The sequence below is a fragment of the Temnothorax nylanderi genome, unplaced genomic scaffold, assembly GCF_030848795.1.
Source record: "Temnothorax nylanderi isolate EJ_2023f unplaced genomic scaffold, tnyl_v1.0 TNYL_tig0047_pilon, whole genome shotgun sequence".
Classification (NCBI taxonomy): domain Eukaryota; kingdom Metazoa; phylum Arthropoda; class Insecta; order Hymenoptera; family Formicidae; genus Temnothorax; species Temnothorax nylanderi.
The window spans coordinates 1,180,171-1,207,076 of record NW_027249109.1 but is presented as its reverse complement, the minus strand read 5'-3'; the positions used below and the strand labels follow the sequence as shown (position 1 = coordinate 1,207,076).

Genomic DNA, 26,906 nt, shown 5'->3' with positions numbered 1-26,906 from the left:
ATAATAAAAATTGTTATAATAACAATTGAAAGAAATTGTTATAATAACAATTTCAAATATTATATGTTATATTATATTAGTAAATAATTTACTTAAATATTTGAACAATGAAAAAGAGCTGTTCGCCTCATGTGTCACATGCTATGCGTGTCTTTCGCGTCAATTTGAAAATTTGAATTTCCCGCGTTCGTGCAACGCGGTGCCGATTCGAGACGCGAGAGTTGAATCGATAACGGACTGCTAGCGCCAACGTTCACGTAGACGGAGATCAACGGAGATCGACTGGTGAGTGGTGACGCAGACTGCGGAGTGCAGAGTGTTCCCGTGTTCCCGGGTTCACCGTTCGGCGTTCACCTCTAAGTTTTTTACAAGGGTGATTTTATCGGAGACACGTTCGTTTTTATCGTAGCGTCGTGGAGTGTGGTGGAGTGACACGTAAGTAAAGAATCAATCGTATTGTCCACATTCCTACTTTGTGCACGACGGCTCTTTTCCCGGACAACGTGCAAATACGGCGGAACACGTTGGAACGCGACGATGGCTGTTTCCATCGCGTCCTTTCCCGCATGGGAGGAGATTCGATTTTAACGTTTAATAATGTCGAAAATTTGGACACTCGCTCACGCAGAAGAAAGCTCCGATTGTCGCCGATTCTCTTATCACAACCTTGTGGGAGAAGATCATTCGTATTGGTTTACGTTAATTATAACTTTGCACCTAACCCCAGTGTCAAACACATTGAACCACTTTATGTAGCTTAATTAAACAGCTCGTGTATTTTTCGGATTTTTCCAGATATAAAAAGGTTTAGTACCTCGCAAAGATGGCAGACTCTGACGACGAATACGATAGAAAGAGACGTGATAAATTTAGAGGTGAAAGGACAGAATCTTATTCGCGAGAGCGGAGAGACGATCGCAGGCGTGATGACTGGGTTGATAGGTATATAATACATATACATATGTCTTGAATACATCCGGTCTTATTAAATTATAGTAACCGTTTCATAAGTGAGAAATAAAATTATCTTGCATTCCGTAATATACAATCTGTAAAAAAAACTGCTGTAACTTCTGTCACATGAAAAAGAAATAATGAGAAGAATTATTTTAATAGCCGCTCGCGTATGGATTTATATTTTCTTTTGTTACGTTTTTTTTGCTGTTACTGTTCTAGTCACACTGATAATGATTCTTATAGAGAGTGGTCCAGCCGTCCTAGGCAACGTCCGGATTATCGAGAATATCGAGGCGGTGGGAGTGGAGGACGCGATCGTTACAGTCCTGCGAGATCCCAGGACATGGCGCCACCTTTAAAGAGAATGCGATTTGAGTGGGACGACAGACCGCCGAGATACGGACACGATTATTATGGTGGAAGCGGCGGCGGTGGTGGTGGCGGCGGCGGCGGCGGCGGTGGTGGTAGCGGTGGCGCAGGTGGAAATTCTTGGAGCCCGGATAATTTTGCCTCTGCTCACCATGGCAACCATCACTATGGCAATCATAATAACAGCAGCAGGTTCGTTTGTTTTGTTATGTCCAAGTGTTTCTTCTTTTCTGAATTTTGCTAGACTCTATGACAAATAGAAAATGATGAGGAGGGCAGGATTTATGAGGATTCCACCAAAACGGAGTCGTTTGACTCCAAAATTATTAGCTAAGTTAAGGTACTATTTATATTTATAAGAAAAATCTCTGAATGCAGAAAACTACAGTCACTTCTCTTTATTACTTAAAGAGAAAAAGAAATGCATCCCACTTGACAGCAAGATGTTAAATAAATGCACAAAGTAATGTCTGCATTAAAACCTGTTAATTATATGATGACAAACTGCTATATAACCGAATTATTGCATATATTATAGATTGATCCTTGTAATACATTGTGATTATCTTCGAGGAATACATGATATATATCTATGTTGTTTTCAGTCGAGAAGTTGCTGGAAATTTCAGTAATTCGAATATTGAAACCCAGCCACCCATGATGTCCTTCAAAGCGTTCCTTGGTACTCAAGAAGATACCATTACTGACGAAGAAGCGATCAAACGCTACAACGAGTACAAATTGGAATTCAGAAGGCAGCAGCTCAATGAGTTCTTTGTCGCCCATAAAGACGAAGAATGGTATATTAATTTTTACTCTTCTTTTTTTCACACATGTACATTTCTGGGGTTGCATGGTTATATTATTCAGGATTGAATGATTTCGTGGCGTTTTTAATAGATAACAAAATAGAATTCATTTTTACAATGGCTGTTTGGCTATCTAAAATGCTATCTTGATATCTCTTAAGTGAGTGAACAACGTCGTTAAAATCATAACTGAGTAAACAATAAATACTTTTAGTAAACCACTGCCATTGTAGGAGATTGGTCGCATAGAACTCTGTTCACGCATGTACACGTATGGCTACATGCTTGGGAGAGCTGAAAGACGATTTATAATCTCTGATAAATTGCAGATACGATATATTGTAGTTAATTTCAAACAATATGACCAGCTTTGTCTATCCCTACAGCATTTCGCCGCCATCGCCTTATACCTTGGGTCATCTCGCTCGTTTATTTTCTCGTACGATATTTTATGAATTTCGCGTCTCGCGCATCGCTGAAGACACGAAGTGCCTGTTAGGTAGCTAGATAGATTTGCGAGCTGGGCGCGCAAAGCCCAAACATTGCTCGCGTAGGCCGCGTTCTAAACCCGTTATTTATTTTTACATTCGAGCATACCTTTGTCGATAAGACTCTGTGTCGACGAGAAAACTGAGTGCGAGTAAAAATATGACTACAGGTGAGGCTCCACTCTGACAATGTTGATATTATCAACCATGTTTAATCGTTTGAGTGTCGAAGGTAAAAAAATCTGCGAAAAACACCAAGCGGCGCGTGTTCGTGCTTCTGTTTTATATCGGAAAGTGCTATGATAAGTGTAATAATAAGTAAAAATAAAATTTACTATATGTACAGTTTTGATCATTTTTAATAAATTCTTAGGGAAGAAAACACTTCGCTCGCGTAAAGCATATTCAAGTTCTAAGAATTGCGATAAAAGCTGAGCGCATTATCAAGCTTCGGCGCTCATCGGCACTTTTCGACATGCAAAGCACTCAAACGTTTAAGGTATATTTCCGAGCGATTATGACATATGGACTTAAAATCACAAAGCGACGATTCACGGCTAATTAAAAACTTGTCTCAAGAGATATTGTGACGACCTAATTTATATACATGTAAAAGGCGGCAGTTATAATTTTAAATTGAAACTTACTAATGGTTCATTTTTCACGTGGGTATTTTGTTCTATGTGCGCTCTGTTATGTATAAATTATAGATTTAACATAACATGACATTTGAGTTATTGTAAGTAAAACACGGGAATTATAATTAATATGATATAAAATTTTTACTTCGTGAATATATTATGTACATGCATAATATGAGGAAGTAAAACATACATCTACTTTTTCGATTGTTCTTTACCTTTCGTAAGGCATTGAAAAGTTACTTTGTGATGTTTTACGTACCTTATATCTGCATACATAAGTATATTATAAAGAGATGCGCCAATTGATCCACGTTTTCATCCGCGTTGCCTTTTTTAAATTACAGAACTAGCTGCGTCACTGATACGTATGTGTGTTTCTATTCTGGACTTTTTAAATATTATTATATTGATATTTTCGTGAACGTCCATTTATCGCGTTTTTTTCTATTAATCGTCAGGTTCAAAATAAAATACCATCCCGAGGAGTCAGTGAAAAGGAAAGAAGAGCAAGTATCGGCGCTTAAGGTAGATACAACGCTGAAATGTATAATGTATCTGTTTTCTAATTTAGTCATTAATATATTTATCAGGACTGACAGAAATTTTGATTTTTGACTTTAGAAACGCGTGGATATTTTTCTGGAGTTGCTAAAATTTGGAAACATAGACAAAGTGTCTGTTGATGCCGATCAAGCGGATTCGTTGTTACACCTTTTAGATGCAGTGGTTATTAAACTGGAAGGGGGAACAGAGGAAGATTTACAGATTTTAAATGTCAAACCACTTAAACCCATAATAACTAAAGACTTTTTGAGGGAAAAAGAAGATCACAAGAGAAAACCTTCTACAGAAAAGAAATCTGAGAATAGGTACTGTACAATATATACTAGATGTTTTGAGAAAGATATATGAAATGTGAAAAAAAAAACATTAATTATTTTTCTATTCACTTTATTTTAGCGAGGAAAATAAGGTAGATGACTCACAACGTGAGGAGAAAGATTCCAAAAATGATCAGAATGCTAACATGGAAATTGAAAGCTCGGCAAAAGATGAAAGTACAACGTCTGAGTCTAACAAAGTCAAGGAAAACGAAAACGTGGAAAGTAAAGATGTGGAGGAAACTGCCGATGACAATAAGTCTGGTATATATTTAAAATATTTTATATAAAAACTTTGCGTTTATGTGCGTTACAAGCTCTCTTATTACAGCAGAAAAATCGGAGAAATCAAGAAAGCGTAAACGTACCGACAGCAATAGTAGCAGCAGTAGCAGCAGTACCAGTAGTTCCTCTGGTAGTGACAGCAATAAACTGGATGTACCGAAAGAGGAGACTCGTGAGTATAATTAAATTTGTCCTTGTAAAAACGTAGAATTGTTATCAGAATATTGTATTTGTATTTATTTTTTGCCAATCATAATTATCACAGCTACCAATGAAAAGACAGAGGCTAATAATGAAGGTGCCGATGAAAAAGACATTAAAGTGGAGAAGCAGGAAACTAAAACAGAAGTAGAAGCAAAAAGTAACAAAAAGTCTACAATTGAACCAGAAGCGGTGATCGATTTGGCTAGTGAAGACAGAGAGAAGGAGCCTAGAGCTTTGCACAAAACGAGTAGCATCTTTCTTCGTAATTTGGCACCTACCATTACCAAGGCAGAAGTTGAAGCTGTTAGTTGAAATATTTTCCATAAATAAATCTTGTAAAAGCTTTTGTAATCTATATTTTAAGCTATTTTGAGCCATTTTTTCGCATTCGATAGATGTGCAAACGATTCCCAGGATTCTTACGTGTGGCTATAGCGGATCCGCAGCCGGAGAGACGATGGTTCCGTCGTGGCTGGGTTTCATTCGAGAGGCAAGTGAACATCAAAGAAATCTGTTGGAGTTTAAACAATATCCGAGTAAGTTTACTTATATGTGTGTATGTGTGTGTGGATTTGTTATTTAAGAAAAAACGAAACAAATGTTTTTAATTACTATGTCTCACATAGCTACGTGATTGTGAGCTTGGCGCAATAGTAAACAGAGATTTATCACGACGTATTCGATCAGTGAATGGTTTAACATCTCACAAACAAATAGTCAGGCATGATATTAAACTTAGCGCCAAAATCGTACACAATTTGGATAATAAAGTCGGACTATGGAGAGACGAGAAGAAGGATGAAAGCGCAACAAAACAGGAAGAAGACAAAGAAAACAAGACCGCTCAAAGTAGCAACGAGGTTGAACAAGCTGTAAGTAAAATTTACGTTTATATACATCACATGCCAATAGAAGCAAAAACGTGGCTTACGATCGTGTGAAACTTTGCGTGTTATTTTAGGCTTTTGGATTGTCATCTAAAAATCCAGTATTAAAGAACATAACAGACTACTTGATAGAAGAAGCTTCAGCCGAGGAAGAAGAATTACTAGGTATGTCAGGTGAACAAGAGGAGGGTCAGTTAGGCGGCGATGGAGATAGTTCAATCGAGAGAGATCTAATTTTAATCAAGGTAAATTAAACGTGTATAAGATAGAAATCAGACTATATAGAAAATAATTTGATGAGTGACGTAATAAATTATATTTTATATGTATCAATGAACACAATGTTATATTCGTTCTTACAGGTATTAGACAGATTAGTGCTGTACTTGCGGATTGTTCATTCCGTTGATTATTACAATCACTGCGAGTATCCAAACGAGGACGAGATGCCAAATAGATGCGGAATAATGCACGTGAGGGGATGCCCACCCACCGCTAAAGTCTCAAGCGCAGAATTATCGGAATATTGTCGCAACTTTGAGAGCAAAATGTCTGCTTTTCTACAACCGGTTGCTACTCTATCTGACGAAGATTTCGACAAATTAGGCGCGAAAAATGCCGAAGTGTATCCTTTTCTTCTCTATATTTAATATTTAGATATAATACAATATGGAAAGTATGAATTTGAAAAAAAAATGACGATTAACTTAACAAATATTTCCTTAATATATAAATAGTGAGGTCGAGAAGTTTGTTCAAGCTAATACCCAAGAATTATCGAAAGATAAGTGGTTGTGCCCTCTTAGCGGGAAGAAATTCAAGGGACCCGATTTTATCCGCAAACACATCTTTAACAAACATTCTGAAAAAGTTGCCGAGGTGAAAGCGGAAGCTGAGTACTTCAACAATTATTTAAAAGACCCAAAAAGGCCTCAGCTTCCTGAACATCCTGGTAACAAGGCTCCACTGAGAGAAGGATCACGTGACAATTTTTCGCCATATGGTTGCAGCTCGTAAGTACAAAAGTTACAAGCAGTTACAAGTACTTAGGAAATGGCGATTATTATCATGATATGTATAAATCATAAAGAATTCTATCAATAATATCAAGATAACATGAAATAACGTCGTTAAGGTACTCAACGCAAACAACCACGAATATTTCTAGATTCGGAAGTTACAGTGGTGGATTCGGCGGTAACAGGAGCAATTATGGTTCTGGTTACGGTGGCGGATTTGGATTTAGTGCGCCACGTTCTAATCGTGGCGGATTTAATCGAGGACGGTAAGACAATCCTCTTTTTATGTTTCAGTGCTAATTAATAAAGTCTGTAGATAAGATGGTTGATGAATTATAAAGAGAATCTACATGGTTGACATTTAGTTTTCTTTGGCATAAATTTTATATTGGAATCAAGACAAGAGTCAAGATATCGGTAATGTATCACTGGCCTGTTCAAGTTACTAGACTGAATATGGTGATAACAATGTTTTACAGGGCCGCTCCAGATACTACATCAAGACCTATTATTAGTTATAATGACTTGGACCAGCCGGACATGGACATGTTTTAAGTTTTGTCGAAATGTCTACGCGAATAACTTAACCTTAAAATAATCATAAAAACGCTAATACTATTACAGATTCTCTAAAATATATGCATATATTCATACATGCTGGATTACGTAACACACTATTGGTAAAAAAAATGAAATAAGATAACAAACTAGGGCGATCAAAAAATTATATTACAAAATTAGTACAATCTTTTAAATGTTATTTATAATATAAATCAAATTTCTTTAATGCGCATCGAGATCCGGTATTATATACTTAGAAACAAACAAAAAAGGAATCTAAATTGGTGCATGTGTATGCATCCATATATACACACATTGAATATTAACAGGGTGAGTTTTAATTAAATATAAATATTTCAAGAGTAAATCTAAAACCCAAAATAAAAAAGAAAAACGTCATATGAAGGGACCATTTAGGCTTTATTTGTTATAACTGAAAGCGGATGCACTTCGTGTATTTTCTTTAATTATAACTGAGAAAATAAAGCTTGAACTTACGATATTTCTTTGTATTTTGAGCTCTTTATCTCCTGAAATAGTAGCATATAATAAAGAATCATCCTATACGTGCAGAAAAGAATATTTTATTGCTCTTTATTAAAATAGTTTTAAAATCATAATTTATACAGTCCTATCAAAAACGAATCAGGATCTGTTGATGCTGCAAATTTATAGTATGAATAACAAATAAATCTATTTGTGTGTTACTCTAACGATGTCATTTTATTTTGTCCCATTTCCGTTTAAACCCTATGTCCGGTTGGTCGTCACGGGAAATCATGACGTCGTGCTCAATAGTCACATATAGGGCCAATTCCTTTTAGTGACACAAGTCGACACAAGTGTCGTTCTGTCTTTGTTATTCATTGAATGCCAAGAAGGATAGAACGATGTTTGTGTCGACTTGTGTCACTAAAAGGAATTGGCCCTATATATATTATATGTATATGTGACATAAAAAAGGAAATCATATTTTTAATTATTTTTAATAACACTTTAATATTTAATTAATATTTAATTTTTAATTTAATAACATTTACGAATTATATTTTTAATTATTACTTTTAATAATATATACGATTTTTTAACGAACTTTATTATGCGCATATGCGTAAAATTTTAATTTTTAAATACGTTTTAAATACGCTTACATCATATATGATAGAATCAAAAACAAATTTACATAAAATTTATCGATTATGTTTTAGTTCGATATTTTATTATTATATTTATTTTGTTTTGCGTGTATATACACACATATTATACATATACATATATACACGCAATGATATAAACATTTATCATTTTTTCTAATAAAGATTTAACATTGCAGTGGCGATTTCCGACCAGTCATACATTATCGAGACCTCGATGCACCGCGGGAACCGGACGAATTCCTATAAGATGATTAAAAAAGATACTAATCAATATGAAAATATATAGACGCCTCTTAGAACCACTTGAAACAGTAACATTTTTTTCTGTAAGTCATTAATCACAAGTGTGTACATTGCATACCTGTGTATATACATAAATATATACATACATATATATATATATATATATATCTACAATCAGTAATTTCTGGAATAAAGTAAGTTATAGTAAACATACAAATATTCGATATTTTCTAAAAGAAAGAATTATCAGACAAATATATGCTGTACGTAATTTATATACAAAAGAACAAGATTTTAAACATTGATCAAATTAAGTGAAAATAAAAAATCCAAATCAAACTTGGATGAAACGTATAAAACTAGCACCAGACTATATACAATTCACAAGTCGTGATTTACACAGACTTTTCAATTTTTCATTCGTAACTCGTCATTCATTTCTTTATAACTGTCTCAAGAAAATTAGGAAGACATGAATGAGTTATGTACAAAATTATACTAAACAAATGATGAACTATAAATCGCGAATGGTAGTGAGAATTCGTTCTACTAAATGATGAATTTTCATTTATCTCCTATGAATCAAATTGCGCATAGTCTGATGTTATTTTAATAAATATTATGTATTTTATATATTACTTGAATTTCAATTTGAAATAGCAAATAGATTTAGATAACAATAAAATGTTATGTTTATGTTTATATTATGATAACAACATATTCTACATAAAATCGACAATTTTTCTTTCTTTTCATGAACAGGGATATAAAATTGGTTTACATAGTTTTAATATCTATAGTTTATAACGTATGTGAACATGTGTCAGGCTTAATAGTAACACAATAAAAGGATCACTGTAATTCACTAATGTGTTATTCTTTTACAATTATTAAGAGATAAGGGCAAAGAGAGAAAGGATATATGGCACTAGATTCGCTAAATAAAGTGATTCAATATATATATATTGTCATATTTCTGTCTCTATACAACACGCTATATACATTACATACATTTATTTGTATAAAATACTGCATTTAATCTTTCTCTGATTGGCAATGTCTTCCTTCATGTGTAAATACTAAGTAAACCGGTCTTTGCAGTGTCTCTCATCCGAACCATCTCCGCAATCGTCAATCCCATTACACTTCATTCCTTTCGTAATACATCTACCGTTTCTGTACAATAAAAAAAATTTTACATGTATTAAACAACGATATATAATATTTGAATTTAAATCTTGCAAATTCTTTTCTATTTTTTTTGTGAAGGCATTCTTTTTTTCCAAAATATGACATGCTGAATTTTAAAATTCAAGTCCTTTCGATAAGAATCAAAATATGTTAAAGTTGTTCGACACACTGATATCGTTACAGTTTATCTTACCGAAAGAAATTGAAAGGTCATTAGTAGATATAATTAAGTTAGAAAAGAATGCAAAAGTTTATTAAAAGATATAAGGAATTTCGAAGATTGACAATTCAATATCGCAGAAAGAGAAGACCTATTCATAAAAGAATATCGTTTTCTTTTTAATTATAGCATCTACCTCTTATACAGAGACATTTTAAAATATTGACTTACTGGCATGTAAATTCGTGTTTATTGCATCGCCCTTTGCATCCGTGAGGCTCATCTGATCCATCGCTGCAGTCTGCTAGTCCGTCGCAAAAGCGAACTTTCAATATGCATTCCCCATTGCTACAGGTATATTCGCTGTCCAAGGGGCAAGCTAAATCGAAAATAAAAGCTATTATTTAGGTTAGGTTTTTGCGACAGCATTTTTTGCGACGACCTGCCTCAAATATGAATTTGATAATTTGAGATAAAAGATTTTTAATTCTGATTCTCCTATATCAAATTTTTTTTGAATTAAGTTACTTTTCCAGGGAATCAACTGCATTTCTTGAATATTTAGTAAATAAATCATAAAATATGCCTGATTATTCGCTCATATTTACACAGCAAACTTAACTATTTTTATCTGCAAATTATCTTTTTTTCTGGAATATTCGAGTTTGAGATCTATATAGCATAATGCAATGAACATGATCACATTCTTCAAATAAAAATGGATTAGTCTCTGGATATGTCAAAGTGCCTAATGCTACATTATACGAGACGTGGTGTAAACAATTTTACACCACGCGTTCTAAACTATTAATAATTAAAACTCGTGCATTGTTAAGGATTCAGCGTGCAGACTTTCGTGTAAAAAAAAATACATGCATCTCAAATATAAAATGTGTACTCACACCGACCAAGATTACGACCTACGAAGGAAAAAAGAAAAAAAAGATGAAAAGGATGTTCGTCAAGCGATGTAAAAGGAGGACTACGAATAACTTTTCTGCTTATAATTTTATACAAGATGTCCTATAGATGTCTTTTTTTTTGTCCGTATCTCGCGAGGATAGTTAAATGTCTTGGAGATAAAATATGACCGAAGACCGTTTGAAAAGTGATCAAGAACAACTATAAATGTCTTTATTGCAAATAATACTTTAGACAGGATTAATAATGTTTTTACCGCGGCATTTACCATTATTTTGTTGCAACAAAACTTAAACAAGTGCGACAAGAAATACTTGATAGAGCTCCATACAATATCTAACAATGTGACTTGGTGGATTCTTTTTTTTTTACTTCAGATTTGTACTCTCAAATAATCTACGAAAAATCATTATTCCTTCACCATATTACAACATGTAAGGTAACATTTTCGTTTGTCGAACATTTCGACATCACAGATTATCGTTATCACGATAAAACGCTGGAATGCTCACCTAACGTGCAATTAATCTCGTCGGTTGCGTCCCAGCAATCTATCTTTCCGTCGCATCTCCTCCCCAACGGAAGGCAGGAAGTCTCGTTACCGCACTGAAAATGCGTCTCCAGATCGCAGACTGAAAAAGAACGTGTAGTACTACCCGATAGCATCACATTCTCCACTTGCTTCGCGTACTTTGTATTTGCATACCTCGATACCCACATTAAATATCGCAAGCCATTCTCGATATAAAATCAAGGGAGCAGATTGGGTCCTTTTGTAAATATATTGTAAATATAATTTATCGCAAAAGTATAATTCTCGATTAAAATCATGCACAAAAACGAATATTAAGTGACAATAAAAACTAGTGCCAGTATACAAGCTAATTTTTTCTCACAATAATTTTTCTTACAATATTATCATCTCGCCGAACATTTCTTTTTTCATAAACAGTTTGTGCATATAATATTTTCGTTTCTAAATTAAGTAATTCTGCATGCTGGTCTAAGAATAAATCGAGCCTCAATAAATCTCTTTTTATCTTAGGAAAAAATAATTTTGTATATCTATATTTCATCACGGCTTGTGTCATATCTTAGTTCGGCCATATGGCATTCGTAATTTGCACCACTTTTTATTAAGCCCATCAATCGATATCGAATGATTTTAATTCGAGAGTGCGCTTCGGCTTTAACGCGGAAAATATGATTGGAGCGATACAAAAAACTGGCAAACCGAAGCCTCGCAAATAAGCAAAGAAGAAAAGCCGATAACAGAAAGTTATAGGTCACTACGAACTAGGGCAATGCGGTATATTTTAACAAGAGACAAGTCGCACGTGGATGGACGCGACCGGCTTACAATAATTCAAGATCAACGAGCAACGTTCACATAAATCTAATTTTATGACACTGATCAATCATTAATTGTATACTTTTCCAATATTTTTCCGTGTAATTAATATAATACTTAAAGCATGTAACTCTGCTCTTTTTTGTAATTATCACGATTATCATTACTAGCTGCCATTAATAATCAAAACACTTTTTGATGAGACTTCTCGCCATAAAGTTAATTATCTTCATATTCTTTATTAAAGAAAAGAAAGAAAAAAAAGAGAAAAGCCAGGATTTGTTTTAGGACTCTATTGTTTGTAAGAAGGCCAAGTAAAATCGTTCAAAGAGATCTCGCGTCCCAGAAAAAGATAAATGCGTTTTTGCTGTATTTATTAATCCCATTTACACCTACCACAATTGTACTCGTCCGAATGGTCATAGCAATTCATATGCCCATCGCAACGCTTCTCTAAGGGGATGCATAACGTGTTGGAGCAAGTCCATTCGGCGTCTAAGCAAGGGTGTTCGATCTTCACGCACCTTTAACAAAACAAAAATAGACTGAAATAGATAACAAATTGATTCTAAATTAAACTGAACGAATTAAGTGAGTATTAATCAAATCTCTATGCCTCTAAGAGGACCCCGATAATTGACGATTTATCATATAATTTCTATGCAAATATATTCTATGCACGAACACGTATACATCTAAAATTATATTCATATAACTCGACATAAAATGTCTCAACAATGTAAATATTGTAAATAACATATGCCTTGCGTCTTGCATCTTACAAGATTTAGAAGAGCATCAAGAGTATATAATAATTATGTAGTGATTATAGTGATTAAATTATTAATCTAATGGAAGAGCTAATAATAATTATAAAATAAAAATAATTATACAATAATTATGGTAATTAAATTATCAATATAATCTTATTAATATAATATTATAGTATTAAATTATTAATATAAATGAAAGAACTGTATATGACTGTAACTGTGAGAGCTACTGTCAAGGTGGTCGTCGCTTAGAAAGAATTTAGCTGACACTGCTATCCATCAACAATAGGATAAATTATCCCGACGCTATCACAATCAAAAATAAGCGGCGACGAACCTGAGAGCGTCCACATCGAGACGGTGGCATTTCTGCTTACTGACAACGCAGAAACCAGCACATCCGGTGGGATCGTCGCGATCGAGGGGGCTCCTGCATATCGGCACGTCTTCTTCGACAAGGGCAACGCACACCTCGCCCTGGAGGCAATCGTCGCAATATCTCGTCGCATTAATAACGTTCTGACTCGCAGCTTCCGTTTCCGCGCCTTCGCTTGACGGCGAAGTGCTTCCCGGAAATGATGGATCGCTGTTTAAAGGGGCGCCCGTGGCGAACTCCTCTGCCTTCATCGGCGTTAACGTCGTCATGTTCGCCATCGCGATCGTTAGATTTGACTCATCGTTCGGGATCATGGGCGTGAACGGTTCACCGGAAGTAACGTTCTGCCCCGTCAACCTGCTCGTCGACGACTTCAGGTATTGCTGAATGATCTGGAGCTTCTCGGGTTCTGAAAAAGAAAAAAAGAAGAAAAGGACGTGACACGATCAGTCATCGCGGGTGAAAGAGCTCGTTACCGCGTGTCCGCGACGACGGAAGTGCGGAATAAATGTAGGTATCGAACCACGCTTGAGACGTCAAGAAATGCTCCGTATTCTGTTTTAAACTATCAGGATCGTTTTCAAAAGAAAAAGATCATACTGAAACGTGAGAAGAACCCTTAAAAATCTCACGAAGTATACATTATAAATTATATCGTTTTCTTTCCAATTAATTGATTCATTGTTTTTTTTTTCGAGAAACAGCTTAATAAAATCTTGGTTGAAAAAGTATTTTCGGATTTTTGCAATACAAGAGAAATACGAGAATATACAAGAGGAAAGTAAAATTATGTTCTCCAATCATTCGTTCTTCTTTGAACTTTTCAATTCTTGTTTCTTTTTTTATATTGCACGAGAATCGATTTAAAGTGCCAATTTATTATTACACAAAAGAAAGAAATAAAAAAATTAATTCGTAAGTATAAGCTAGAATCTTCTCGATTTCTCGCAAATGAACTTGAAAAATGGAGTGTTGGAGGATGGAAACAGAAAATAGAGGCTTCTGTTCCCTCCATGTTGCGCCTTGAAGGGGTTGTGAAGGGACGGCCTTTCGAGGAACTTTCTCTCGAGCCTCGGGATTCCAGACATGCCGAACGTCCGCGAAACACACGACCGTTGGCTCTTGCCACTTTTCATCACGCGTTACTACTCGCAGCCGCGCTTCAGCACGATCGACCGCGCGCGCAAACACGGTCGGAGGAAACGTTCTGTTGACCCCGCGGTTAAATTCATCTCGTTGGAGCAATTGCCACGCTTTGCGTCGAATTAAACCTCGGCCGTCAGCTGGCGGGATGCAGATACTTTTAATTGCCCGAACGATAAGGCGACGGACGGCGCCGGCGATGGCGAGTGTATCGTTTATTCCCGGCTAATATACGGGGTCCCGGCACGCAAGCCCTTACACAGCAAAGTTCGAACGATGAAGACTTGCAAATATATCATTTAAGCTCTATATCGTCGTAAGCTGTCAAGAAGCTTTATGTTATTCATATTATTTTAACGTTGACGAACAGTATGTATTAATAATAAAAGGCACGATATAAAAAAAAACTGTTCTTTATAATATCGCAAAGCATAGTTAAAAGCTAGAAAATCACAAGAGATAATGGAATTTCAATGAATTTTTTTCTGTATGAAAATAAAAAATCTCTGAGAACGTCTCTGAGAAGATGTTGCAGAATTGAAGATCTGAAGTACTTTGTATACACTTCGGCGATACGGAAGCGAGTCAATGTGCAGTCAGCATGAGCGCAAGATAAATTGAGCCTCTATGATAAATCAATAAACGTTCTGATCGAACGATAACCTCGGGCTAAATAATATTTCATTCTGACAAACGTTACATCTGTCTAGCGAACTATTTCTAACGTTTCATCGAGCTACTGCTATTACCTCACAAGCAATCAAACATAACGCGCGCGCGATTCCAACGTGCCTTCTATTTCGCTTGAAAGAGTTTCAAATAAATCAACAGCAATGAGTAATAAGGAATAAGCATCTTGTAAAGAAAGCTATTTTAAAAGTCTCGCGGTATTCCCATTTTTAATGCTCTTAAACTAAATAATAGTGGATATTATAAAATTAGAAGGACATAATTCACGTACTGAAAAATTATATAGAAACGAACAACAGATCTTCGTTACGTTCTTCACATTCAACGAAATCCAGATCGTAAAATATTTAACATTCGCAAAAGAATATATACAATCGTAGTGAAATAACGCTCGACAACTTTAGATTCTCCATTTAATAAACAAGCAAATAAAATAATTAACAGCATTAAGAGTAAAACAAATTAAATAAAGGTTTACTTACCGAAGACGATGTACAACGCGACCCCTGCGACTCCCAGCAGGATCAGCACGACGATCAGCAGGGGTAGGAGCGGGCTCGAGCATCCGGACGCCTTCAGGGGACGAGCCAGGTGTAACGTCCAACCGCGACGGTGCTTGTCCAGGCGCGCCGGATGCGGTGGCGGCTCGTTTCTGACGCTTCGACGTAAATTAACGCGATTCTGCGAGGTCGGGGTGTGCGTCCGCGCCGGTAAGGAATAGGCCCTCTGAAACGAAAACGGAAACGTATAACAAGCCGGATCCTAAAATAGGCTGCGAATTTACGAGCAGGACATATCTAATTCTATAGAAACGTGATCCCATAGGGCATAGATAAGTGAAGAAAAAACGAGAAAAGATAATTCGTCAATTCAAGGAAGGGATAAAGGATTGATCGAAAAGTACACATCGACGTCATAAAATATAAATGTTTTATAGTGTCCTAACACATTTAGGAATTAAAAAGACAAACGTTTTCAATCTATTACGAAAGCGCGCGTGATCGATCCTAAAACAGATCTACTGCTTCATCGAGTTTCGTCAGTAATCGCAGTTGGCGTCTTAATTATGCATCCAAGTCGCTTAAATTGCGAAGAAAGAGCTTTCGCGTAATAAAATGTAGATGAGTAGATTACGTCAGAGGAATTATATCCCTGCGTTCGACCTTCGCTTCTACGATTCTTCGCGTTTGCCGGACTTACGATACATCGAAAAGAACCAAGATGCTCGAAAGCGGCAAGGACGGCTATCTAAGGACGACTACTAATTTAAGAAACGCTGGCCTATTGTAATGCGCTTTCGTAATTTTTGTTGACGACGTCGCTCGTTGACGACGACGACGACGACGACGAGCTCGTCGTCTCGTCGCGATCACGTCGGGCTATAGATAGACATCTTCCACTTCCGCTCCGTTTTGTTTCTTTACGTCGGTGCAGCGCCAGACGGCGGCCGTTTTCTTCTTCTCCCGAGGCTGTCAACTCTCGTGACTCTCTCGCGCGGACCGGGAAATCGCGGACGAGCCACCTCGGCGAGCCGCGAATATGACCTCGCGGTACCAAAACGCGCGCTCACTACAATTTCTTGCCGCTTACCGTGTTTTGATACTTTATTTACCGCCCACTCTAATCACCCGTTCGCGATCTATATTTGACCCTCACGTCCACCAGAACTTTCAATCAAAATGTCCGCGGATATCCGGTGGATATTCCTGGATAAGCCGCGACAGATTTCTCACATTTCTTAACTACATAACATTTACGCCACAATCATTATTATCTAAAAAAGTTTTTTGTGCAAAGATATTTTGCAGCTGTTATCTGCTATATAGCTCTGATTACGTAATGTCAAAACAGTACAATGCAAATTGCTTGTCTAAACGAGAATATTTGAATAAGGAATAAATACGGGATGATAAATATACAGAATAAATAGAAAATGTGTTGAAAACGTTACATAATACTTTTATAATTTTGTCGAGATTTCGTATATCGCGGAAACTCTATTTCGCGTTTTATTTATAATGGCAATGATAGCTTAAAGTGTAATGCGCTTCTCTGGGCCATATGATTTCTTAGCTATCGTTAAAGTGTCCGGAGTGTTCGGACAGTAGTTTCGAATTATCTATAGAAAGCATAACACAGTTGAAAGAGCTCGAAATAAAGTCACATCTGCGATTTTATGTTTAGCCGCTCTTGAGTAATCTTTATATATTATATTTATTCTTTCGGATAAAAAGAGTTTTTCAAACCCGATAATATACTCTTAAAAAAGTCTGACAAGTATCCACTAAAATGCGAGATATCAAACTCTGATAATATATTATTTAGACAAATAACAAAATATACATGAGAGATATGCGCGTAATTGTATTAATGCTTATAATAAAAGTATTATATTGAGATATTTTACCTCATACAGAAAACCTTGCATTATGAACATAGAAAAATCACGTAATATCAACACATTATTATTATTATTATTAACATTTATAGAAATATACAGACGTAAAAATAGAAATAGACTAACGAAATTGGTCAAACGTACTGCACAACAATTATCTGCTAACTGATTCAAAGAAGACACTTAACAGACAAAAAACGGCCTTTTAATGTCAATACAATATATAAACAAACAAATATCTGTGATCTCTTCAATATCTCTCAACAGATATCTTTGTTTACGAATTTAAAAAAAAATTCGCAACAATCATACGATTTGATCAGTTTCGTGAGACACTGTATATTTATATAGTTAATATATATTTATATAAAATATTTTCTATAAATACAATATATTTTTATAATAAATTTCTCTAAATATTAGTTACTTTTTGTTTATAAATATATATAATAAATATATAGAAAAATCATATAGCATTTTTCTATATTTTATATACATATTATACGACATAATTATTCGCACAGAATTACGAGATTTAGTATAACGCGTTTCTTCAATTCAATATAATTTTTCTACGCGAGCATATCCGGAGATGTAAATGCTTTACCTGCATTTAGGGTTGTTCGACTCTCGATCGCCACTAACCGAAAACGATCACATTTAACGGCGCGCGAAGGAGAGACGCGAGAACGGTCACCATTGTACGCTCCACCACAGAATGTCAAAGATGCCGATCGACCGTTCCTGTCACGAAGCTCTAAAAGCCGGGCTTCTCTTTTTCTCTTCTACGCCTGCTCATGCGTATACTCCGGCACGCGCGGCGTGCACGTGTGCAGCGGTGATGTAATACGTTGACGGCGTCGTGCTTCGCGTTTGCAAGTACGTGCGTCTCCGAGTGTTAATTTTCGCGCAGTGGGTGGACAGACAAGACTGCGAAACAATAACGAAACTCGCGAAATTGAAGGGTGCGCGCATAACGATCTAATCCCGTCTTAAAAAAAAAAATTGTAAAACGTCAACTGATTCTGTACGGTAACTTAAAAAAAATTTTTTTTCTAAATATAAAATTTGTACACATACAGTATATAATATTTTAAAAAGATCTCTTAATTGAAATTAGTTTATAATTAATTTTTTACATATTATAACGTGAAATCAATGCGAGCATGAAAGTTTATATTAAAATTAATTAATAAAATTTCTTTTTAGTTTATCTTAAAAATACATTATCTATTTATTAATATACATATATATAATTCTTTTATATATTTAATATAAAAGTTTCAACCACGTGGTGAGTTGAGTTGTCACCCTTAGTGTTCAAGACACTGTAAGCTGTAAAAGAAGAGTATTTTGTTTGTATTGAATTTTTCCGGGACAGCGCGAACGCAGTCCCGACTACCAAAAATTATACGCCCGAGATACCCACTTTAGGGGTATTCGCAAGGGTCAGCTCGACCGTAGTGCAATGGAAGAGCCTCGCCCTGGAGGAACCGCCTTCATGATCACGGTAGCCTCTGCGCCAGGTAAGTATGCTTTCCGTACCGTACGACCCCTTAATATTGGTTCACGTGGTGCATTTTAAATACGAGAAACTCGCAGATAAACGCGCCGCGTAGTGGCCACACGCTCAACTAAACCAGCTAGTCGTTAAATCGAAACTAGTCGGAGACAGCGACTCTCTCCCCGACTCCCCGCTCCATTCCTACCAACAACTCTAAATGCATCGCTCGTGTCATTATATCACGTTACATCTAACAACGGGCATTATCTTGTTAAATAATTGACATAGAAAAATTATAATGGACTTTTTTAGTCTCAATCTCCTCCGTATAAACTTATCGATTAATCGATTTGAAATGTGAAATTTCTGCTATCACTATATGACAAACAATTGACATTTGACATAGAAAAAATATAATGGATTTCTTTACTCTTAGTAGGTATCATCGTTCTCCTCTTTCAAGTTATCGATTAGTTAATTTGAAATATATTTCAAAATTCTATTGCTATCCTCCATATCATATAATAACACTCCTAATTTTTACTCGTAAAACTTTTTTTGAATTTTATCTTTCATAATATTGTTTAAATGTTAGTCGTAAAAATAAATTCGTTAAAATTCAAAAAGTAACTTCGTACTTTTGTCTTTGCAAATTAAAAAAAAATGTTACTTCTCGCCCTTCTATCAAAATATCGAAATTTAAGAATCAAAAATAAAAATCAAATGCAATTTAATAATTGAGTTAAATACTCCTTAATGAGTATTCATATTTTAAATACAAGTTTCTTTAAATTACATGCAAATATATGATATTTCTGTATCATATCATTCTGTATATGAATATGACTTAATTTAAATTAATTAACATACTCTTCTCGCCTTTAATTGCAAGAATTGTTTGAAGAAACTTCGAGAGAGAAGTCATAACATCGATCTATAAATTTTATAATACTTAAAAAGGAAAGAAATAGAAACAAGAGGCAACTCGACGCTCACCTGAAAAGGATTCTGATCTTTGACGTCGGTATAGAATATCTGCGGCTCCTTGCCGTACCAGCGGTCCTGTGAGTATATCGAGTTAATCCTCATATCAGTCCCGTTTCCCCCCGATACTCCCAGTATCTTGCTCTGGGCACCCTCCATCACCTTGCCCAACATTCTATCGTTTTCAATGTTCAGCAGAAACCGGGCCGGATTCTCCGTCGTATGCACCCCATATTCGGACGCGCGAAACGCGGCCGAGGAATTTCTCTTGGCGCCGATATCCTGGAGGCTCGATCTCACAATCGGATAGATCTTTACGTTTTGTGACCTGAGAAGCGAATCCCGGAATAGGAGAGTGGACGAGTCTGGGAGCCTGTCCCGGTGATTGGCCCCGTTCTCCCTTAGGATCGCGCCCTTGCTATCGACCAGCTCATCTAACTTCTCGCAGGAGCCTGCGTCGGCTAATTTGCTCCTGCAATGCTTGCAGTCCTTCTTCCTGCGTCTGCGATTCGGTCGGCGATCAGACTGCGTCACCGAGATGTCTCGCGACGAATCTTCGTTTGCCCGAGGTGACACGTTCTGTGGAACGCTCCCGGGGAGGGGAGGGAGATCGCAATATTTTCCGAAGGCTCTCTCAGGATCATTTTCACTCGTCCTGGATACCACCTGCGACGAATTGGTCGCGCTATCGTGACTCGTGCTAATCCTAGCTGAAGAGGATAACGTCGAGCTCTGTTGGGAGGACCTGTCAATTGCGAGAGGCGGTAGCTCATTGATCCAAGCTTGCCTAACGGGATCTATCGGTTCACGATCTTCAGCCTCACGAGGGTATTGAGACTCGTCGGAGCAAGACGTCCGCTCGGAATCTTCGTTTGCCCGAAAAGCTCGCGATTCAGAGAGCTCGCAAGTGTCGGTCTCCGCGCCGATCGCGATGTCCTCGTACACGTGACCCTCGGGATGTGTAGTGGTCCTTGCGACAATGGGATCATCGATCACGTCGATCGTGTCCGCGCGAAGCTGATGCTGATCGCGGCGGCGGGACTCGAGTGCGGTCTGTTCTTCTGCTGCGCGCAACTGGTCCTCCTCGTAACCCTGGTTCTCCATCAGAAACTAAGAAAAAAAAACGCAATTATAAAAACCTTAATTCTTGATATATGTTAAACGCTGCGATAATATTAACGATATTCGAAATGTTCCCACTTCTCACGCTCGCGTAAACATAGTACCAGGCAAATATCTCGAAAAATATGGAAGATATGGAAAAACGTTTTAGGCAAAAATTGTAGATTATAAAGCGGGACAAATAATGGTGAAATCAATTTTCGAAAAAATCGATTTTTTTCGAGTCACATAAAAGTCATCGCCATTTTTTAAAATAGAATTGTATGATTTTTTTTACATAATATGATTCTTCTAATTATTCTACACATAAAAATATTAAGGTAAAGTTATAAAAAAATAAATAGTTTACGAGATATTTCATATTTTATTTTGACACATTTTGACATAAAATATAAAATATCTCGTAAACTATTTATTTTTTGATAACTATACCTTAGCACTTTTATGTACAGAATAATAAAATAAATCAATTAGCGTAAGAAAACATATTGTTGCTTCGCAAAAAAGACATGCAGTTGCATATTGAAAATTGGATACTTTTTTGCAAAGCAACAATGTATTTTTTTACACCAATTGATTCATCTTATTATTCTGTACATAAAATGTTAAGGTACAGTTATAAAAAAACGAATAGTTTACGAGATATTTTATATTTTATGTCAAAATGTACCAAAATAAAATACGAAATATCTCGTAAACTATTAATTTTTTGATAACTTTATCTTAATACTTTTATATGTAGAATAATTAGAAGAATCATATTATGTAAAAAAATTATACAATTCCATTAAAAAAAAATGGCGATGACTTTTATGTGACTCGAAAAAAATCGATTTTTTCGAAAATTGATTTCATCATTATTTGTCCCGCTTTATATTCTACAATTTTTGTCTAAAACGTTTTTCCATATCTTTCATATTTTTCAAGATATTTGTCTGGGGCATTTAAAATGGGATACCACACCTTGTATATTATTATCGCATTGAATTTCATAAGAAGTGAGTCTCCTGCAGTGAGTTAAAATAAAATTCGATACTTTTTATCTATCGCACAAAAAAAGATTTGTGTCTACCTACTTTATTTATGATTATTTGCTCTATCTTAAGAACACGTGCCTATTAAGTCTTTTATGTATTTCTTATTTGAATTCTGATTGTAATAATATCCACGGGACACGTGTAACTCATAAAACGAACAACGAAAGAAAGCAAGAGGAAAAAATAGAAAGGGAGACGAAGTTGCACAAGGGGGGAGGATGAATTGAGTGTCTCGTTGGGAAGCATCTTCGCGATTGTCGCAATTATCACGACTTGACTCTCCGATTGATCCCTGCCGGACTCGTGACGTCATTGAGATCGTGCCTGTGGGACCGTCCTTTTCTTCTTAATTCATCCGTGATGCTTACAGTGATACGCTAGATTTCCGCAATCTCGCACGTGTCATAGATACTTCCCCATTCGATCGCGGATCGGAGATAACCGAGGAAACTATTCCCTTTGCCCTTCGTGGGCCTTTGTCACCATTTATTTCCGATAAATATAATTTTCAGTCCAATAAATAAAATCTTAAGAATAAGATTTTTCAAAAGCCGATGCCTTTTCGAATCTAACTATTTTTGGAATCATAACTATAAATAAAATAGACAAATAATAAAACTGACGTGTTCTTTTAAACTCAATTATTACACAATATCGTGGGAATTAAATTATTGCTGTCTTCAAAGCTCACTTTAAGATATAATTTATAATTCGTGTCGGAATTCAGAATAGAAATCTGTTCATAATTCCATACATGTCGCTTATAATATAAAAAATAGTTTTATTTGAAATATCTACTTATCAGCTAATTTAATACGTATATATCTTTTTTTATATGTACACGCAATGAAATAAAAAGAGATTTATTCAGTTTCATTAGTCAATTTAGCATCGAGACATGAAAATTACCTTTTATTTTCGCGTGCGACTATTTTCATTAAAATTTTACTCTCAATTGTTCTTATTAACGCTGAAGCGTTCCATGCATTCGCGATTCGATAACGACAGCGAGCGCTCGGTTGCGAAGGATGCGTTCGCGAGGTCGACGCGGCACAAAGGACCCATTCACTAATAAATACAATTAGCGCGTCGTCGTGCGCACGCGGTATCGAGATTATTCAGTTGCGCCAGCAATTCCCGACATTCCCGTTAGATTAATCCCGATCGGCCGTCGCACCAGGAACCAATCGCGGCGATCCGATTAATTCCGCGCTGATTCAGCCGCGCGCGATCTTGCGTTCGCGATGACGCATCCAGGAAACGCGACGCGACGACGCGACGCGCGGACTTTTATCCGCGCGCGGTACCGCGATACTCACGTACTTTTCGCGATGTGGACGGTGGACGTCATCGTCGGGCGACGCGGTTAAAATTTTAATAAGCGGAGAACATACGCGAACATGGTCATACATTATTCACGATTGTTACGCCCTCGCGAATGTTCAATACAACTGCGGACAATTCCCATGAAAACGCATTTGATTCCCTTCAGAATACAAAACATATAAAAGACGTCCTCAACCGATTGCAACTTTTCTCTAATAGTAGATACTGAATGGGATCGATAAACACTTATTGTAAAAAATATCGAGATTTCATGCGAAAGATAATAATTAATTACTTTGAAAGATACAAAACTTTAAGATCTTTTATAAAAATTCCTTTAATTAAAAAATTATATTTTGAGCCAAATCAACGAAGATAAACTATACAGATAATGCTTATCACTTTTCTTATTCTCTTGCATTTCCGCAAACATTTTTCTTGCATTCTATTTAAATACCTCCGTCAGACATCCAATGCTTTTCCTGTACGTACTTCCTTTTTTACACGCGACAAAATGGAGAAACGATTTATTCGTTTTCTATGCGGTTTATAGTAGACGCGAGATAAATGCAAACCTACGCAGACGGCAAGCACGCATAGCGTAGACAAAGCACGTAGACTAATTTTAAAGTCTGCGAGCAAGTCTTGCTTACATATCGCATATTTCGACCGGTCACATCAAAGCACCGTCGGCGTTCCTCAACGCGCCAACGTGATACAGTGGTTATTTTTAATTCTTTCTCATTCTCTTTTCTATGTGAAACCGTCTCCTTAGACGCACACCTTCGCATTCCTCTCCGTTTATTTAATTTATTTATTTTAACTATGTTTAACGTACAAAAGAAAAGCTGACGGTTCAAAAGCTGATATAGTGTTTTGTTATAAAATTTTTCCTTTCTTATAGATGAATTTCTATACAGTTCTCAACCGGTGTAACAGAACGTTAAAAGCATCCTTCTTATTTTAGTATCAAATATAATAAAAAATTCATCAAATAATAAAATAATTATAATATATAATTATCAATAATATGAATCTTATCGCGTATAATTTTTCAGAAGTGGCAATCACGTACAATCTTATAGAAATAATCATTACAATCTATATCGTTAAGTACAAGTAGAAACACATATACCTATATATCACAGATTTCTATAAACATACACGCACACATACAATAATGTATCTATAACATGAGGTATACAAATTCCTGTTTCACAGATCCTGATCTGTGAAAAATTGTGAGATACGTGACGCATTGCGTGTCTTATTGCTTTTACAGAATCGATGTAGAACGACGCGGTCTGCGATCCTCGCGTTTTATTCAACGTAAATAAGAAATGTCCGAAGGACGGAACCCCTCCTTTTCCACTTGCATTTCCTGCGATAGACATTCAATGAACTATCATTAAGATCATTATATACGATTGCATATATCTCTCCAGCTTGCCAGGTATACTTTTTTAAGCCACGAATAAACGTTTCCCCTTCCTCTCCAAACTAACAAATCTTTTTTTTTCTGCACAGGAAGATATCGTGTGTACACCGTATAAGTCATATCACAATCGCGATTAGCAGTGGTCATAAACATAAACTAACGTTTAACTACCCGAAGAATATTATCATTTTTCTTAAGTTCCTTTACATTCTCGATCCTTTTTTAATTTATTTATCATTTCCAAAGGTTATTCTCGAGACATTTAAGAAAGATCACTATCTGTTACAAATCCTTAAGTTTTAACATTAGTATGATAATCAGACTGTAATTATAATTCTGCTGAATTAAAGAATTCGGAATTTAATTCGACGAATAAAGATTGAAATCTAACAAGGAAAGTTCGGCAATCCGAAAATTTCTAGAAATATGAAATACGAAATTTTTTTAGAAGTCTTTTATCGTATCGTAAGCCATTAAAAACCATGAAATTTCATATTTAATATTTTTTTAATATCTTTTATAGTTTCTGAGATATTAACAGAAATACTCAAAGTCAGATTTTTCTTGAAAGGATGATTTCACTTTCAGAACCATTTATCAGTTGAAATAGAAAATTGCTACGTGGTTAGATTTATACATATGTACTTTATTTGTTTTTCTACAAAATTTTCTTACAGATTTATATTTTTGCAAAATTGTAAAATTTCTTTAGAAATCCTCAAGTTGCTAAATCTTCCTTGTAAGTTACAGACACGGTGTATGAAAAGATGCGAGACAATTCTAGAGCACCCTATATCCACAGAGAGGAATGTATGCCACTTTCACTATATCGCAACGTATGTTTACGACGTGATGATGTTACTTTAAGCCACATTGTGCGTCAACAAACGGATAATTATGGGATATTAAGAATAATCGCTGTCAGGGCAGCTCGCCCGTTCGCTCGAGAGGGATACGAATAAATACTGTACGTTTACACTGTGGCTCCATTGTTATTCGCAGCGCATGCATGAAGGACGAAACGGAAGCAGGGTCGCTTTTCTCGTTCTCTTTTTGTCCGATCGCAACTCCGGAAGTCACCAGGTGCATCCCGCGCGTATGAAAAACGCGTTGCTGCTACGAATACCGATAATTAAAGATGCAGCTAGTCGGCTAATTATTTTTCGTACTTCTCTGAAGGAAAATGTGCAGACTACTTTGCTTAAGATTCGAGATTTTTGGAAGCTTTAAAAATAAAAAAAAATATCAATTAAGGGAACGATTGTCTATATGTCTACTAATTCGATTAGCCTTGGCACGAAAATAGTTTTGCTTATACTACCTTCTTTGATGACTGGTTTGAAAAGCGTATTCCCTTATAGCTAGAAAGAGAAAAAGAAACAAAGGAGAATTTAAAACAAAACGCTACAAAACAATGACGGGCCATCCTGTATAATCAACATGTTCAACAATAAGACACGGTATGCATCGATAATGGACGCTAGAAAGAGCGTTCGATAAAGTCGAATTCAAGTAGATGGGCCATCTATGAAAGCCCATTGAAGTAATGAGGGACGTACGTTATAATTTACAGGCCGTAATGAGTGATATTATCAATAAACGGGTAGCACACAGCGCCAAGGCCTATGGCGGCTACTGCATCGCAGAAGGTCCGCAGGCGCCGATCGGTCGCTCGTACTAATGGTTAATTACTTCTCATGTACGCTTATAGGGATGCCGTCTCTCCTTACGTCAAGTGGTGTCCAATTTATCGCGCGGAACGAGTTAAACGACTGGCGAAGAAATGCTTCTGCCAACGCGCCCGACGAGAAGCCGCCGGGACGTTTTCCCATCGACCGCTTTTTTTCCGGATCAGCGATCACACGGACGATCGTCGTAGTGTCAATTTCAATTTCTACAGATCGTTCAGCAAGATCGTTCTCGTGTCTGAGAACATCCAACGAAAATAAAGCATTGACAAAATAATAGGTACTTATTTCAAGCAATGC

At 36.2% G+C, this 26,906-nt stretch overlaps 2 protein-coding genes and 1 non-coding gene across 8 annotated transcripts in view; 1 reads left to right on the top strand and 2 right to left on the bottom strand.

The window, feature by feature from the left end:
* The first annotated feature begins 275 nt into the window (after nt 1–275).
* Ars2 (arsenic resistance protein 2) lies at nt 276–9,369 on the top strand. Of its 5 annotated transcripts, none has more exons than XM_071705750.1 (16): nt 276–435; nt 796–942; nt 1,201–1,518; nt 1,932–2,126; nt 3,726–3,792; nt 3,889–4,136; nt 4,228–4,412; nt 4,483–4,605; nt 4,699–4,940; nt 5,033–5,173; nt 5,264–5,509; nt 5,599–5,769; nt 5,887–6,149; nt 6,262–6,537; nt 6,693–6,809; nt 8,438–9,369. In XM_071705750.1, exons 2-16 carry the CDS (start codon nt 824–826, stop codon nt 8,505–8,507), a joined length of 2,781 nt encoding a protein of 926 aa, XP_071561851.1. In that variant the 5' UTR covers nt 276–435; nt 796–823; the 3' UTR covers nt 8,508–9,369. The 5 variants fall into 5 exon arrangements, with proteins under 5 accessions (XP_071561851.1, XP_071561849.1, XP_071561848.1 ...); XM_071705748.1 differs by having other exon boundaries at nt 4,480–4,605; nt 6,660–6,809; XM_071705747.1 differs by lacking the exon at nt 8,438–9,369 and adding an exon at nt 7,023–7,817 and having other exon boundaries at nt 6,660–6,809.
* Nucleotides 9,370–9,446: 77 nt separating this feature from the next.
* LOC139772240 (uncharacterized) overlaps nt 9,447–26,906 on the bottom strand; it is a 32,111-nt gene continuing 14,651 nt past the window's right edge. The window contains exons 2-9 of one of the 2 annotated variants that reach the window (XM_071705752.1): nt 20,008–21,105; nt 15,592–15,835; nt 13,238–13,685; nt 12,524–12,651; nt 11,289–11,408; nt 10,758–10,775; nt 10,087–10,234; nt 9,447–9,680 (exon numbers count right to left, since the gene is read on the bottom strand). In XM_071705752.1, the coding sequence (XP_071561853.1) occupies nt 9,584–9,680; nt 10,087–10,234; nt 10,758–10,775; nt 11,289–11,408; nt 12,524–12,651; nt 13,238–13,685; nt 15,592–15,835; nt 20,008–21,099 (2,295 nt within the window). In that variant the 5' untranslated portion in view covers nt 21,100–21,105 and the 3' untranslated portion in view covers nt 9,447–9,583. The remainder of the gene's footprint in view (nt 9,681–10,086; nt 10,235–10,757; nt 10,776–11,288; nt 11,409–12,523; nt 12,652–13,237; nt 13,686–15,591; nt 15,836–20,007; nt 21,106–26,906) is intronic. The other variant, XM_071705753.1, reaches the window with a different exon arrangement.
* On the bottom strand, nt 18,880–19,041 carry LOC139772265 (U1 spliceosomal RNA). The gene has a single exon (XR_011718096.1). It is a non-coding gene; the product is annotated as a U1 spliceosomal RNA (small nuclear RNA).